Source organism: Alligator sinensis, unplaced genomic scaffold (genome assembly GCF_000455745.1).
Source record: "Alligator sinensis unplaced genomic scaffold, ASM45574v1 scaffold145_2, whole genome shotgun sequence".
NCBI lineage: Eukaryota > Metazoa > Chordata > Crocodylia > Alligatoridae > Alligator > Alligator sinensis.
In genome coordinates this window covers 2875177-2891879 of record NW_005841954.1, presented here as the reverse complement: position 1 = coordinate 2891879, position 16703 = coordinate 2875177, and the positions used below count along the sequence as shown (strand labels likewise).

Sequence of the window (16703 nt, the reverse complement as noted above, 5' to 3'; positions counted from 1 at the left end):
TAAAATAAAAGTAGTTGACATCCAGCATTTCTTGTTAATATACCCTTCATGCTACGAAAGTTTATTGTAAGTTATGTTTAGGATATGTATTGAGGTAATATATAGCAGACGTGTTACTGTGTTATCTTTTTATCTTTTTGTTAATCAAGAAATGTTTAAGTATAAAATTGAAAGTTCAGAAAAAACAACTAGAAGTCTGTGCTTGGGATGGGTCGTGGCACTGGGAGGGAGCTGTGGTGGGGGGAGCTTGGGACTGGCTACTCCCTCCCCATAGATGGAGGAAGAAAATATGATTGGGGGGTCTGAGCGCACGTGCATTTGCGCACACATACCCCTCCCCCAGCAGATAGGTCTGTCGTGGGGAAGGGGCAGGAGAGCAGATAGAGGCCTCCGTGGTGAGGGGAGGGAGTGGGGCAGAGACGGGCAGTGACTGGGGTGAATGGGACCCTGAGGCCATGGCGGGTCATGGGATGCTTGGAGCCTAGGCAGCTCATCCAGGAGTGCAGGGGGCTCCTGCCGCTGCACGTGCTCCCGGGGCAGGCGTAGGGGGCATGTCCCCCCCAATCTGTATGGAGGGGACAGAGGCGGCTGCGGGCTGCGTTCCACATCCTGCTGCTGGTGCCCTGGGAGTAGTTCGACACCACATGCCTCCTACCCACTGGCTGTGCCACCTACCCAGAGGTGGGAGGCACGTGGCGTCTCACGGCCGGGGCACTGGCCACAGGGTGCAGAGCGTAGCCTGCAGAAGTAGCCTCCTCTGTCCCGCACACAGATTGCGGGGACATGTGCCCCCTGTGCCTGCCCCAGGGGTGCACGTAGGGGTTGGACCACCTACCACTACACCCCTGAACGAGCTGCCCAGACTCCAAGCATCCCATGACCCACCCTAGGGCCCCATTCACCCCCTGCCCTGGGGGCCTTGATCTGTTCCCCCCACACACACCCCTTTCCTCACAACAGACTTACCAGCTGGATTATGATATATATATATATATATATATATATATATTTAATGCATAAATTAATAATACATTAAATGTTAATTAGTGTAGCCTGCCTCTTAATTAATTAGTGTAGCCTGCTCATTGGATAAATGAGCAGAATAATTTTCAGAGAAAATGTAGGTATCCATAATATTCACTGTGCATGTTTCCTGGTGCTAGCAGATACTGCATCAGATTACCATCAGATGTGGTCAATTTCACAATATTGCACTACTAAAATACATTTTAAGAGTTACATTTTATTTTGGAAAGATAATGGAATGGAAGGACAGGGTGTTCTCAGGATTATTATTTCAAAAGTATTATTCAGTTACAAATTCCTCTTGAGGGCTTCAGTTATGTATAGAGTAAATCTAATTTGGAGATAAAGCACATCCCTGATTAATAGATGTATCTGGAAAATCTCCAGGTTTGTCTCCACCTTCACAGTTAGAGCAGTATGTTTTGTCACTCGCTCACTAAACCTCTGATAACACAGAAGTTTTGAAGGAAAAGTGTTTAATGCCTTGAAACAAGCACTAGAGAAAGGTATTCATGTTCTGAGTCACTCCAACTGTTGCCATCTGGAGATGACTCTGTAGATATCTCAGGAACATAAGAATGGCAAAGCTGTATTTGTAGATGCCTTCAAGGAACTTCAGTTGCTGGAAACTAATGCCATATTGTTTTTACAGATATTCACACAGCAAGTGGTGATTTTTGCTAAAGAGTATTATTTTCCATGGCTGAATAGTAATGCCAAGTAAAGGAAAGAACTGAGATCCAAGTGTAAGCTTTACATATCTTGGCAGTAACATACCATGTCCTTTAGATCTGCAGCTAGCAACCTTTACAAGCTGCAGGCCAAAACAACTTGTCTCTTGTCTGACACTGGCCAGGGGGCTTCAGTGGTGTGTCAGCCATGGTGGGTTTTGCCTACATTTGTGTTGGGGCCAGCTGGGAGCTGTGTCCACACCTCTGCAGCTCTTCTTTGCTTCCTGCCTGCAGCATGGGCACAGCTTCCATCCAGTGGAGACCTGAGCAGCTGCAAGCTCCGCTCATGCTATAAAGCTGCTTCTCCCCTCACTCCACTCCACCCATTTCCTAGCTACAATGCAGGCAAATCTGGAAGCTACCTGGCTTCAGTACAACTGTCCACCAGCTGGAAGCTGCATCAACACCACAGACTGGAAGAAAGGGGGAGAAGCAACGCTGATCTAGCTCCTGCCTAGGTCCAGCAAGGACCTTCAGCTCCCAGGCCAGATCCAGTGGCTGTGTGGGCCAGATGTTGCCAACCCCTACTCTAGAGTTACAGCTGCAGAGATCTAGAAGAGCCCTTTTTTTTCCTGAATGGAAAACTTAGCTCTGTTATAAAGAGATAATAGGTAGGCCTTGTGTGGCACCATTTCCTACAAATGATTGAAAATTGACTGCCCCTCTCACTTCACACTGACTAGTTTAAAATCCTTCTGCATGTGTTAATATTTTCACCATATGGTAACTTTATACACCTCCTTTGTGTAATTTATAAAACAAATAGTATATATCGTCTCACTGGAGTCTTTTAGCAAAGTTTCTATGAAAGGAGTTGTAAATACAGAAAGGTTATATGCAGGTAGAATACTAAATATTCTTCTTTTTAGGGTATAGGAACTAGGAAACTGCAAACTACTCTGTAGGAATCAGTACAGATAGAACCCTTGTCCTAAAAAAATGTGCAATCTAAAGGCATAAATAACAATGATGGCTATAAACAGATTAAAAAAGAAGAGTGGAGGGTTGGAAGAGAATGGATACAGTAATATCACTCAGTTATTCAGCTCTTCAGTTATTCTTCATGGTTCTACTAAAACAACTGTTTATTTTTTACATTCTCTATTAACAAATATGTGTATGCAAAACAAATCCCTTTTCTCTTTCTCTCTTATAGATACTTCTTTAGAACACTTTATGAAACTTACTGAGATTATTTCAGTAAATTGATAGAACTGGTGGCTAATTGGTTTCAAGAAATTTGAAGTCTGCTATAATAAATCCTAAATATCCTGAGAGGATATGGTGTGGTTATTGGTTTTCATCTAAGAAAAACATAAAAGCAATTAACATTTGTTTTCTAGAATTATCTTTTAAAGATTTTTTCCAAATTCTAGCATGCCAGATACCCTTTAATTTATAATCAAGTTAAAAGAACTTGTCTTGGATGGGGTATTACTTAGATAGCAGTATTACTGCTTTTGACAAGAAGGATAACTGCACTTAAAGTCAATATGGGGTGATTATAGGTGCAATGATGAAGACACAAATAACAAGAATGCATGTTCATTAACTAGGAGAGCATAATGTCTACCGTGCCTGCATAGAAATGGTCTGCTAGGTCATCTGGGTCATCTCTGTTAAGGATAGTTCTCCATATCTTTTTTAGTCTTCACAGGGTCCAGCCTAAATTGTGGCTGAGGAGCAGAGTCACAGCCACTGTTCCATATAAGTGAGACTTCTAATCTTCCCCATAAAGTTGGGAAGCGGTAACATGAGGGCATTCACCTTACACTTTCAAACAACCACTTTCAACCTAGTCCCAAAGATTGCAGGAAATTTTAAAAATAGTAGATATTTTAATTAACATGTAATTCACTTGGAAGGCTTTAATCCAAACTCTTAAATGTGACTTGAACTCTCTTCCCTGTTGGCTATTCCCTTGCCATTTTCACTATGTTTACTTTTGTATTCCTTTGTATTCTTGCCATTCCAAGTCAGTCAAAGAACAACACTTCCTATGTCTAAGTGAATGAATGACTTATCCAATGTTAGTTTTTTTTTTAAAGCAGGGCTCCAATACATCCACCCCACCTTCCAGCAGGGGCTTAAAAAACCCCCAGACTGAACTCCCTCTGCTTCCTTCCCACCTCCTGTTTTGAAAACAGTTCAAAGGTAGGAGGCACTACAGACAAAAGTTACAGAAGATGCTCTGTTTTGTACCATCTTCATCTGAACCCTTATGCAGTGAAGCAGCAGATTTTCACCCAATCATCCGTTTTTAAGCAATCTGCAGCCATGCACTTCTGTTTGGTTATAGTTATATACAGCTTTCTGTGGCCATATCAGGCAAAAATTGTCTCTTCTGTCTGCCTCAGGTAAATAGAGAGTGGTGTATGCCAGTTCTGCAGTGGAAAGAAAATACATCTCAGTCAGAAACCCAACCTTCTGGAGGAAAAAAAAAGACAAAAGCTTAGTGACAGCAACATTCTTATGTAGGCATAATTAGTTGCAAATCCCCTTCAGAATGGAAGGCTGAGAAGGGATCTGGTGTCAGCCTATAAACTTGCCAAGGGGGACCAGCGGGCAATGGGAGAGTGCCTGTTCCCCCAAGCACTACTGGGGGTAACAAGGAACAAGGGCTATAAGTTGTCTGAGAATAGATTCAGGCTAGATATCAGGAGGCACTACTTCACAATCAGGGCAGCTAGGAGCTGGAACCAACTTCCAAGGGAAGTGGTGCTTGCCCCTACCATGGGGGTCTTCAAAAGGAGGCTGGACAGCGACCTAGCTGGGGTCATTTGACCCCAGCATCCTTTCCTGCCCATGGCAGGGGGTCGAACTAGATGATCTGCTTAGGTCCCTTCCGACCCTACCAACTATGAAACATGAAGAGTAAACTACTCATCTGCAAAGAAATTCACTGTTCACAGATTAAGAACAAACCAGTGATAATATACTTAGCTGTGTTCAGTTGAATAAACAACAGCTTGTCGTGAACCAGACGAGAAAAAATGACAGAAATCATTGGATTTTTTTTATTGCACTTCTTACTTTTTTAACAGGAGCAACTGCCCCTCTATTATCAATCTGTAATCTGAAAACCGGGTAAGTATGGTAACAAAGTAAGATAAATTTAACTATAAGCCTGCTGGCACAGTTGTTTGTTTCTTTCTATTTCTTGGAAAATTGTTAGTTTCCAAGAAACTAAAAAGCAGGTAGTTCATATTCCTCCATGAATGATTATATCTCTGTATTACCAGCCATAAGGATAAGTCAGAGAAATGTGTGTAATGTTATGTTTGTTACCATCTATAGGTGAAAGCCCCTAAAGCTTGATTTAAATCTTTTTCTCCTGCATTTTGGATATCTCACTCCTCATTAAAATTAAGAGGCACATTTTTCTTTGAGCTACTGAAGTTAACTCAGTGTCCTATATCTAACACTGACATTTTAATGTGTCTTCATCAAGAGCAGCATAACATTCAAGACATGTTAAGGAGAAATATAGATGTTGGCATGTCTAGCTTAGCTGTGAAGTTTATTTAATATATACTGTTTTAGATGCATACACACATGTAAGCAAAAGGTCATAAATTTCTAACTATTTAAGCAATGGAGGTTAAAAATCAATTGTAATTAGGACACTGGTACCAGACCTCATAATAACATACCTCACCATATACCAAAACCACTTGGCAACATTTAAGATAAATGGTAACATAACCCCTTTAAAACTGCAATAAAACAGAACAAGATGCAGGTAACATAACTTATTTTTTACAGCTTCACTTTTCGTATACATTAATAGCTGTTTTGTTGCTCCTCGAACCACGTAAATCAAGATTTAATAGAACAGCAGTATAATTAAAGGAGAATGGTGCTTAGGAGGTTCATCTGCAAATGTGTTGCTTTTAAAGATTACACACTGCCTGAATAATCTTCTGTACCATGAATTAGGAATCTCATTACTTAGGTTTTCTTTGCAGTAAAGGACAACCTGGGAAATGCATGCATTTTTCTCTTAAAGTGTTCTTTAGTTCATACTGATTCATAAATATAAGATCTAGATATTCACTTATTCTTAAATCAGCTTGCACAGGACTTCTTTTATTAAAAGTGCACCCAACTTTATTGAACAGATATACTGCATTTACTTTTGTAATGGTCTCTAAAGTATCAACAAAAAGTTCAGCAACAATAAATAGTTGTCAACTATTATTGGAAAGTAAAATTCATATGAAAATCAGAGGGCACAGAAAAGTAGTAATTTCCTTTAGTATGTGTATTGGGGTACTTCAAGAGGTCTTCTGGGCCAACACCCTGCTCAAGACAATATCATATCTATCTACACCATTTTAGGTAAATTGTCTAATCTTCTCTTTAAAAATCCCAAGGATGGGATTCCACAAACTCTTTAGGTAGCCTGTTTCTATGCTTAAAAATTTTCATGGTGAAAAAAATATTCTCAAATTCCCTTTGCTGCAATTTAAGACCATTGCTCCTTCTCCTGTGTCTTTTGATCACTGACAATAGTTTATCACCATCCTCTGTATAAACACCTGTCAGGTATTTCAAGACTGTTATCAAATCCCCCTTGATATTCTCTTCTCCAGAATAAATAATCCCAATTTTTCCAACCTTTCTTTGTAAGCCGTGTTTCTGAGGGCTTTAGTCATTTTTATTGCTCTCCTTTGGACTCTTTCCAGTTTGTCCACTTCTTCCTTGAAGTGTATGCCCCAAACTGGACCCACAACTCCAGGTGAAACAAAAGACTTGCTTGACTTGACTTATAAGTGATGCTCCTGTTAATTCAGCCAAGTACAATATTGCCTCCTCCCTCATCTCCCTGTGCCCCCCCCCCACAAGACTATACTGTTGACTCGTATTCATTTTATGCTTCAATTATAACCCCACAGGTCCTTTTCTGCAGCCTAGCCAGTCATTCTTCGTTACACTTTTTTTTGTATCTTAATTCTCTCCTCCAAAGTGCCTGCAACTCTACCAAATTGGAGTCATCTGAAAATTTTCTAACTGTACACTCTATCCCAACCTACAAATCATTAATCAAGATATGAAACAGTACTGGTTCCAGGAGACATACTCCTGAGAAACCCCTCTTGATACTTCCTCTCAACTAGACATTAAACCATTGATGATTACTTCTTAAGCATGAAACTCCAACTAGTTTTATGTATCCACCTTAAAGTAGTTTCAAGTGGATTGAAAACCCTTAACATACCATGAGAATGTCACGGGAGATGGTATAAAAAGACTTGCTAAAATCCAGGAATATCATATCTGCTGTTCTCCACCCACCCACAGAGCTAGGCACCTTATAGAAGGAAGTCAAGTTGATGAGGCATGACTTGTTTTTGATGAATCCATGCTGGTTGTTTCTGATCACCTTGTTATCCTCCAGGTGCTTAGAAATAGAAAATATTGAAAGTATTTTTGGATCACTCTTGAAGCTTTCTATATAATTCTATAAAGCAGAAAACTAAAACTCTATGGCCAGGTACAGATATTATAGTCTTACTGGTATAAATGATCAGAAACTGTCTATAAACATAACAGAACAGAAGTTTGATGCACAGAGACTGGTTTAAAAATGGTGGACCCCAACCTAAGAGCCCCACTTCTTTCCAGTAAAGGGCAAAAGTGTGTTCTGTTCACTACCAATCCAAACTACACCACTTACAGAAAGCTGCATAACTTAAATCGATTCCACCTCAGGCTTTTGGAATGTCTGTACCTAGTCTAAGTCTTTCTAGATGGGCTAAGCAAGTTTTGCGTTAATACTTGACACGATTTTAAAAATTAGTGGAGATCATTTTCCAAAATTTTGCAGGTCTCCAGTGTATGAAATGCATGTGCCTCCTGTTGGATGTTAGATACCTTTTACAATGAATGTGTTTTTAAATATCAGAACTTCAAGAAATTAGATCAGTGTCCAGAAAGTTTGTTTTTGGTGTTGCTAATATGCTAATATCAGTTTTGTGAAAGCTAAGAGCATCTTTCTAATACAATAAGCAACTCATAATTTAAGTGTGTTGCTTTCTAATTACTAGCATGTTTTCATTCTTTTTATGATTCTGCTCCTCTTACATGATACGTGTGTGTTTATATATGACAGTATAACAGAATTTATATATATATATATATATATATATAATGTAATATAAAATATATATCTATATATCTATAGATAGATAATATAGAAACGATCTGTATATGCTGTTATACTTTCACACACACAAACACTGGAGAAAGTTCTGTTGTACTAAAAAATACCAAGTCTAACAAATGGAGGTTAAAAAATGTAATTAGATACAATGAGAACATACACATGTAACATGTAAGAGAAGTAGAATCATAAAAAGAATGAAAATATGCTAATAATTAGAAAGGAATGCGACTTATATTTACACACACACACACACACACACGCTGTTCCTGACGGAACACTTATCTATATCTTCATTCTTGTCTCCCTTCACCATACCCTCTTTTTCATTGAGACTTGCTCATTTCTTTTTAATCATTTATATTTTCCTGAATTCGGGTTGTGTTACTTTGAAAATGTAAAAGAATTGTTGGAATATTCCCTACATTAGCACTTGCTCTTTCTTCTGAATTGATGCTTGTGGTTGATTTTTAAATTGGTTTTATATCATGTAATCCAACACTTATTGCCAAATCAGTAAAATCAGTCTTTATGCACAGAGAGTATATTTTTCAAACATTTGTTAATTACCTTATTTTCTCACATATCACGTGCCCCCAAACAAAATATGTACCTTGTTTTTGGAAGGCAAAATGTAGTGGGGGGGACAGTTTTCCAGAGTTATAGCTAACTGTGACTATATAGAGTAAATTCATTGTGCCAGAAGATGGTCTGGCTGAGATGGCAGGAACTTTCTGGTGTGGCAGGATAGCAAGAAGGCTAGGATCCAGATCCTTACAAGATTGTTAGTTCTAACAATAGTCCTCGCAAAATTGTTAATTCTTTCCTGCAAATAGTTCTTTATATAAGTTCCTGTAAAAATAGTCTTGTTTACATACCACAAGCTTCATCAAGAGTACTACAGACTCAGCCAACTCAGTGTCTCTTCAGCCAAAAACAATTGTGCAGTTGTGGGGCGGTTAATGTGGAACTCCACCCCTACTATGTGCAGCCCCAGGACGAAGGGACAGACTTCTCAGCAGCGATAAGTCAGTGTCTGCTTGCTCTGTTTCATAATACTACTGTTCCAGCAAAGAAAACTCAGCGTCCCCACTTAAGACATGCATCCCAATTTTGAAGGAAAATGTGAATGTGGTGTGTGTGATAAATATGGTACACTATAAACACCTTGTCATCAATTTTTACTGAGTTTTAAATCAGATGAGAAGTTTCATGTTTCTGACATTCTAAGTTTGCTGCAGAAGCAAATTCGTGTTTCATATAGATTAAAAAATTAGAGGAAATTAAGAGATTTTCCTTTGTGTGGGACTGAAAATTGACTTGCTACCTATAACAAAGGTCTTTTATGTACTTGTATACTTTTATAAAGTCTCTGTTTTCCTTTACTAACCTGCAAAGAATATTTTCCATTAAGTGTACTGTAATTTTTGCGTATCAACTTTATCCATTCTTGAGCAGGTTATAGCCATTGAACAGCTCAGTGTGATTTTTCTGCCTTGCATAAGAATCCTCATGAAAACTTCAGCAATTTGAAACCTCATTTGGTTCCCTTTAAATGAATAACAAAATATAACCGAAGCAGGATAGCTAAGGTTTTGAGAAAAGTTGTCACCTTTTCATTCTCTCATTAACCATAATATATTTTTCCCTATATGCTGTCAGACTCACAATTAACAACTCTGAAAAGATGATTTAAGTTGCTGTCATGAAGTATTTGTTTGCCTCTTCCTTTTCATAATTGTGTTCCCATTTTCCTATTTATTTCTGTGCTTGCAGAAATTTATTGTTCATGTTTGGCAGTATGCCAGTCTCATGATCCAAATTCTGCTCTGCTCTACCCACTCTGCAATTCCATGGACTCCTGTGGATATGAGTCAGCAAAATTGGGACCAAGATATGTAATGATAAAGCAGGACTAGACATTCATCCCAAATAAACATAAAATGAATTAGTTGTAATATATAGATCTGAAAATTATTGTACTGCATTCTCTAGAAGTTCACAGTTAGATACAGATTCTCCATTGGTAAAAAAATATAAGAAGAAAGCATCTTAGTAGGAAACTGCCAGTTGCTTTTGTCAATACTTCTTCCGCATTATTTGATGCTAGTGGATTTTGAATACATGTCATCTCCTCTCCTGCACATTAAAGCTTATCAAGGCTTGCTTCTGTTTAGCTGCCCTCCCGTCTCACCCTTTAGTGGCAACCTGTTTAATGCTCCAGGTTTTAACAAGCATTTGTTTGGGAACAGGAAGGAATTTTTCCCATTGGGCCAACTTGGAATGAGATTTGGTAGTATTTTTCACCTTTCTTAGCTTCAGCATAGCACAGTTGGATTAATAGCAATGAGATTTTGAAGATTTAATATTAGGAAGGTAAAAATTTTAGCTTGTTATAACTTGTGGCCAGTGTCCAATGTAAGTTAAGTTTAGGAGGGCCAGTGACCAGAAATGAATAAGATCCTGGATGGTACCAGTTTACTTTGTGTAGCTAGGAACAGGAAAACCTGATTTTTGAGGGGGCACTGAAGGCCCAGTACCCTTGCAGAGGTGGAATGATAGTTAGGGGGAATGTCAGTGAGGGTATCCCCTGAGTCACTGATATAGCCTGATGCAGTGTAAGGTTTCTAACATACATTTCATTAATTGATCTGGACCAACAGCATGAGTGGAACCAGTGTTCCATAACACTATGCTTGACCACACTTAGGTGATTTTTTTTTAAATTAAGAATGGTTCATTTTTACAGTAAGCAAGAGTTTGTGTTGACACAGAATTCCAGATCAGTAGACCGGGTTCATTTTTAAGGGCTATTAATAATATCTTCCTTCACCTTAAAACAGTGATCAATCTAATCTTTTTAAATAGTGTTGTCTGTACTGTAGTTCCAAATTAATTTAATTTTTCTTCTTGTCCATTCTAGGTACAAAGGTCCAGAAATAAGCAGTTACGCGAGTTGTTTCCAGATGGATTTAGTATTCATCATGCAGGGATGCTGCGGCAAGACAGAAGTTTGGTTGAGAACTTGTTTTCTAATGGACATATCAAGGTCCTAGTTTGCACGGCTACATTAGCGTGGGGAGTCAATCTTCCTGCTCATGCTGTTATTATTAAGGTAAGAGCTTATCTTACACTGCAAGTGGATACGTGTCTTAAAACAAACCTGTAAAAATGCATATAGAGCATGCTCTGTATTGTGGTTTGGAGGGAGGCGGGGGTCTGATTGACTTGAAATGTTGTTTGTGTCTCGTTAAACTGATTCTCTCCAGTGGAAATACAGTTTGTATAGTAAAGATTTAAATATATCATAGATTATAAAAGGATTAGTTAAAGTACACTTTTGAAATCATGCTATATTTGCCTAATTTCAGTATTCAGCTCATCAGGATTATGTTCATGTGTATTTATGTTAATTTTTATTAACTTTTCCTCAACTAGGGAACACAAATATATGCTGCAAAAAGAGGTTCCTTTGTTGACCTTGGAATTTTAGATGTCATGCAGATATTTGGTCGAGCCGGACGGCCTCAGTTTGACAAATTTGGAGAAGGCGTCATTATTACAACTCATGATAAACTCAGCCATTACCTGACTCTGCTTACTCAGCAGAACCCAATTGAAAGCCAGTTTCTTGAAAGCCTCGCAGACAACCTGAATGCAGAGGTAAAATTAAATTAATTTGTTTAAGAGAAATTACCATGTACAGGCTTAAAGTGACCAGTATTAATGAGGAAGAAGTGCAAACAATTATAACAAAATCCTATCCAATGCTTGGAGATTTTGGGGTGTATATTTTATTATTTAAGAGAAGTAAACAAGAAGCATATTGCACAAACTTTGTAAATGTAATCAAAAATACATATCCAAAAATGAAGGTTCAGAGTAGTAGGCATACACCTGAACTGTAGAAAAAATATATATTTTTATTCAGAAGTCTTATTTTTATTCAGAATCTGAATTTAACTGATATAAATTAATTGAATTAGCATTGGTCTGTATACTATTTATTAAGGGAAAGCATAAAAGTAAAAAGAAATATAACTGTATAAAACAAAAGGCAACACAGGATTTTACAAAAAAAAAAGAGCATTTGCCTGTGGTAGAAGTTATCCTTTATTTGTGATTATTTTAATTGGTTTAACTGGAATATGGGAATATGCATGTATCTGTTCTCTGACTTTTGATCTTGTTTTTATGATGATGATGGAAACATTTATTACAAATACTAAGCTCCCTAAGTTCATACTTCTCTACCTCTTGTGCATCCAAAAAACTTATAAAAGCTGGGAAAACGTGTTGTATACTTTGCATAGGAGCCATTCCTAGGTATATTCCTCAGGGTTGTCTGGGGAATAAGATAGTAAAGAGTTGTTGTAACCTTAATGCTAGGGACAGACATTACACTTAAATGGTTTAAGTGATCAGAAACTGGTTTAAACCTGTAACAGAACGATGTTCAGTGCACATAAACCAGTTTGACAGGGCTAAAACTGGTTTGCAATAAACCTGGTTGAATGTAGTATCAGACTTAACTGATTTGAACCAAATCGGTTTATGCATTGTCTGTCCAGACCCTTTCCTGGTTTACATTAAACCAGACTCCCCCAGCATCCCGGCATGCTCTCTGGGCTGGACTCTCTGCTCCACAGCAGAGCTGGCCCCTCCTCTCTGCTCCCTGGCTAGAGCTCTGGCAGAGACTGCAGGCAACTGCCTGGCTTCCCCACACTCCCCACACCACTCCTTGCTAAGCAGGGATCCCCCCTCCCCTCTACCTTACACAGACACCTCGCAACATTAGCTAGCATACCACATGCTGGCTATGGTCCATACTGTGGGAGACAGGTTTCTTCCTTGGAAACGCTGTTTAAGAAGAGCTTGAACTAATGGAGAGAGGATTTGTTTTCTGATGGGGTGATAAGCACTGAGTTAGGGGTGATAAACACTCTGTTATCAACAGGGATCCAGGTTTTCTGTTTCCCACAGAAACAGAGCAAACCATGGATTTTACCATTTACCAGAGGCAAAGGCAGATTTCTTATTTTACCAGAGAAACCCATGGATTTTGCAGTTTTTTCAATGAGCTCCCTGCAGGCTGGCAGAGTTCCAGCCTGCAGGGATTTGGAGGGAGTGGGAGGAAGGCTCCATGTGCATGCATATGACCCCAGGCAGCCTGAGAGCAGCTACAGCAGGTAAAGGGGGGTGGGGGGGAGAAGTGGATTGAGGCCCCTGTAGAGAGGGAAGGAATTAGCTGGGCAGGGCTGGGGCTGCTGCCCAGCCAGGCGGTGATTGGGGCCCAGGGCCAGAATCCCCTGCGTGGCTGCAGGGCCCCAGCGGGGAGCTTGTCCAGGGTAGGGTGAGAGGGATGGCTCCCCACTGCGGCGAGCACTCCCAGGAGGGCGGGGGGGACCCGTGCCCCCCCCCTCCGATCTGTATGCAGTATAGGTGCAGGCTGTGGGCTCAAGCTTCTGTCCTGCTTCCCTCCCCCAGGACCTCCACAACCCAGCAGGCATGACCAGGCAGAGAACAGCAGGGCCACACAGGGATCTCCTCAATTAGGGAAAACCAGGATCTAATTATCGATTGCCTGCTGGGCTGCTGAAGGGAAGGGGGGCTGCTCTAGTGCCCCCCAGCTTCTAGCCTGAGCCGCTGCAGGCATGTGCCTGCTTTCTGGATGTCTGTGCTGTTACAAACCAGTTTAGTCTAGCTAGGTTAGACTAACCTTCAAAGATTGAATCAATTAAGGTTCAGTATTTTTGAATGTCTGTCACTAGCCTAATAGTCTAGGAAATATGTGAAAGCAAAAGTTTTTGTTGTCATAACTTTTATTGGACTGACTCTATAGTTAGAAGAAATGTTAGACAAGCTTTCAGGCATGAAAAGAAGACCTGAAGAAGGGCACTCTGTACCCAAAAACTAGTGTAACATGCTTTCCAGCTATACAGTTGGTACAATAAAAGTAAACACAAAAGGAGCATTCCTTCTGGGGATTAAGAGGGAAGGGGAGTGGGGGTTGTCTTTGCCTTCTTCAGTATTGTTGAGATATATTATAGGCATTTGGAAAGGACTTGTGATTTTCTCCCTTCCTTCCTGTTTCTCAGTAATGGGGAAGAGCAAAGGAGATACAGCATTGGTATGAACTTGGTGAATCAGGTAGTACTGAGTGTGCACTGAGTTCCCTACCTCCACTGATCTGCAGTCGTAAAACTGACAATTTCCATTCTGTGCAACTCTCCCCTTCAATCTGCCTGTAGGAAAGAGAGAAGAGGGGATCTATGTATATCCCATCACTTTTTATCAAACCAGGACATTTGGCTCTCCAGGCTGGACTAAGTGAATCCAACAAGCACCTAAACTAAATTAAATCCTATCAGTTAGCTTTCTTGTCTTATATTAACTGAATAGTATTTGAAACTAAACATTTCTGCCTAATAAATGTCTGAAAAACAAGTATTTTAGCTAAGTTTTTTTTTTATATCTATTTCAACCATGAATCTTAATGATTATATAGGTTACCCACAGCCGTTTCTGGGGAACACATTATTAATATTAAAATAAATATAAATTATATATGATTATGAGAGGTTGAAGTGATAACTTGAAGATGTTATTGGCAAAGCCTATTTTGTATATGCTTAATATCTTCTGATTTCTAAAAATATGTTGCATTTCCTCTTAAATATTATGTCTTCCTAGAAATTAAGAGTAAACTTAAGTACATTACAAAAGCAGAGTCACTGAACTTTTTTCTTATGAATGACTTGAGAGAAGGAGTAGACCAGTTTCAAAGAAATGTTTTCAGCTGCATTGGGGCATTATGCTGTTATAGTAAGGCTGTTTAGAAATATGTCACAAATTCCTGCCAAACCTACAGTAAGTTTTACTGGCTAATGCTACTAGCTGTTGTGATTTTTAAAGAAGCAGATATTTATGTTGCCCCTTTTCTGGTACAGGTAGTAGGAGAAGTGAGGAAGAATCTAGAAAATTGTAAATTGTACCTGCATATTCAAAACTGAATGAGAGAGATCATTAATTGATATATGATATAGCTTTGGTATAAATCTGAGAATGGTAGATAATGAAAGACTCTTTTGAGGAACTCTGATAAGGATAAGTAACAACATTAAGGAAGTTTTTTACTTATTTTTAGAGTTAATATGTTTAGGAGATACAATGGTTTTATTATAAGACGTTATAATAAAGTTACCATAATGTCTTGTGGATTGCTGAATAGCATTTGTGAATCATGAAGGTCTTTTGGCTAAGGTCAAGTTTTCCTATTAAATCAAATTGCAATTAAACTGTTTTTCTTTTCAGTAATAAGTAGATCCTATCCAACTGAGCTTTAAAAATCTTAAATATATTAAAGCAATTGGGACTTCTGCCTATACAGACTCCATACACACACATTATATATTTATATATGAAAATTTGCATATTACAGCTGTAGATGGTGATAAATCAAAAAAAATTTGAAATACATGTGACCACTTGCAATTCAGACATGAATAACAAAAGTAAATCTGAGGCCCTCTCTATACATTACCTTTATGCTGTGATTAACCCACTATAAGGCTTCATAAAATGGGAAATGAACCATAAAAATCTTGCACCTATGGTGTAGAAAATTTTATGGTTCATTTGTAGGGTGCCTTAAATTTAACATGTCAGCTGATTGTCAGTCCTGAGGCCCAACCACACTGAAGTCTGGAAGGGCCCCATGACCAAAAATCAGCTGATCATTTGCCTTGGTCAGAGCCAGGGAGCAGAAGGTGAACCAAAGGGCTTCTCCCACTGGGGACTTTAAACCCCAGGTCAGGCATCTCTGGCTAAGACTGCCCAGCACAGGGAATGACAGACAGCCCAGCCAGAGCTGCCTAGCACAGGATTTAAAGTCCCCAGTAGGAAGAAGGTGAAGGTTCCCCTGCCCTGGGATCTTCTGGTCCCCTGTGCTGGGCAGCCCAACCAGAGCTGCCCGGCATTGGATTTTGACAACCTGATTGTTGATAGGACCATCCAGTACTGGGCCCAACAATCAACTGATTGCTAGCCCCAGTACCCAGAAAGCCCTGTGTCTGAAACAGAACCCCAGATCAATTGATTGTCAGCGCCATGTGCAGGTACCCGGGTTTCAGTTTGCCAGTGTACTAGGTCTGGCTCCCTCTGAACTGTCAAGAAGTAATGGTGCTGTTGGGATCTGATCCCAGATCCCAAAATCATGCCTTCTCCATGCAAATTTTCTGCCTTCACACCATTGAATGAATGCTTGGCTTGCTGATCCATCATTCTGGTTCCAAATCCATAATATGTACAAGAGCACCATGCCACTTCCCTTGCAAAATAGAATGAAGATCAAATATCTAGAAATCCTTGTACATTCAAATAATTGAATACTTTATATCAAACAAAGGGAAACGGATAAACCAGAAAAACAAAAATGTTGGGTGTTTCCTGGGAGTAGTTTAAACAGTAAATGTTGCAAAACAATTTCTGTTATAATGCTACTTTTACATTTAGGCAGGCAAGGTTCTTTGAGTAGATGTGATATCGTTTATTAGACCAAATGAGTATTTGGAAGGAAGTTTTAGCAAGGTTTTTTAACCCAAAAAAGCTGATTAAGAACTTTTTTCCAACTACTCAGTTGGTCTAATAAAAGTTATCACATCTACTCAAAGAACCTTGCCTGCCTATATCCTTAGACCAACGCAGCTACAACCAAAAACCCAGCACTTTCACATATACACTTTCCAGAATGATACTTGTTTCCACTGAAATGTCCATAC

The 16703-nt window shown here is 39.3% G+C and overlaps 1 protein-coding gene across 5 annotated transcripts in view; it reads left to right on the top strand.

The window, feature by feature from the left end:
* Positions 1 to 16703, top strand: part of ASCC3 (activating signal cointegrator 1 complex subunit 3) — a 567052-nt gene that overhangs the window by 364419 nt on the left and 185930 nt on the right. For all 5 annotated transcript variants that reach the window (XR_003093256.1, XM_006020463.3, XM_025200058.1 and 2 more), the window contains exons 15-16: positions 10847 to 11038; positions 11362 to 11586. Coding sequence is in view for 4 of the 5 variants with exons in the window: in XM_006020463.3 (XP_006020525.1) it covers positions 10847 to 11038; positions 11362 to 11586 (417 nt within the window). In the remaining variant the exon portion in view is untranslated. The remainder of the gene's footprint in view (positions 1 to 10846; positions 11039 to 11361; positions 11587 to 16703) is intronic.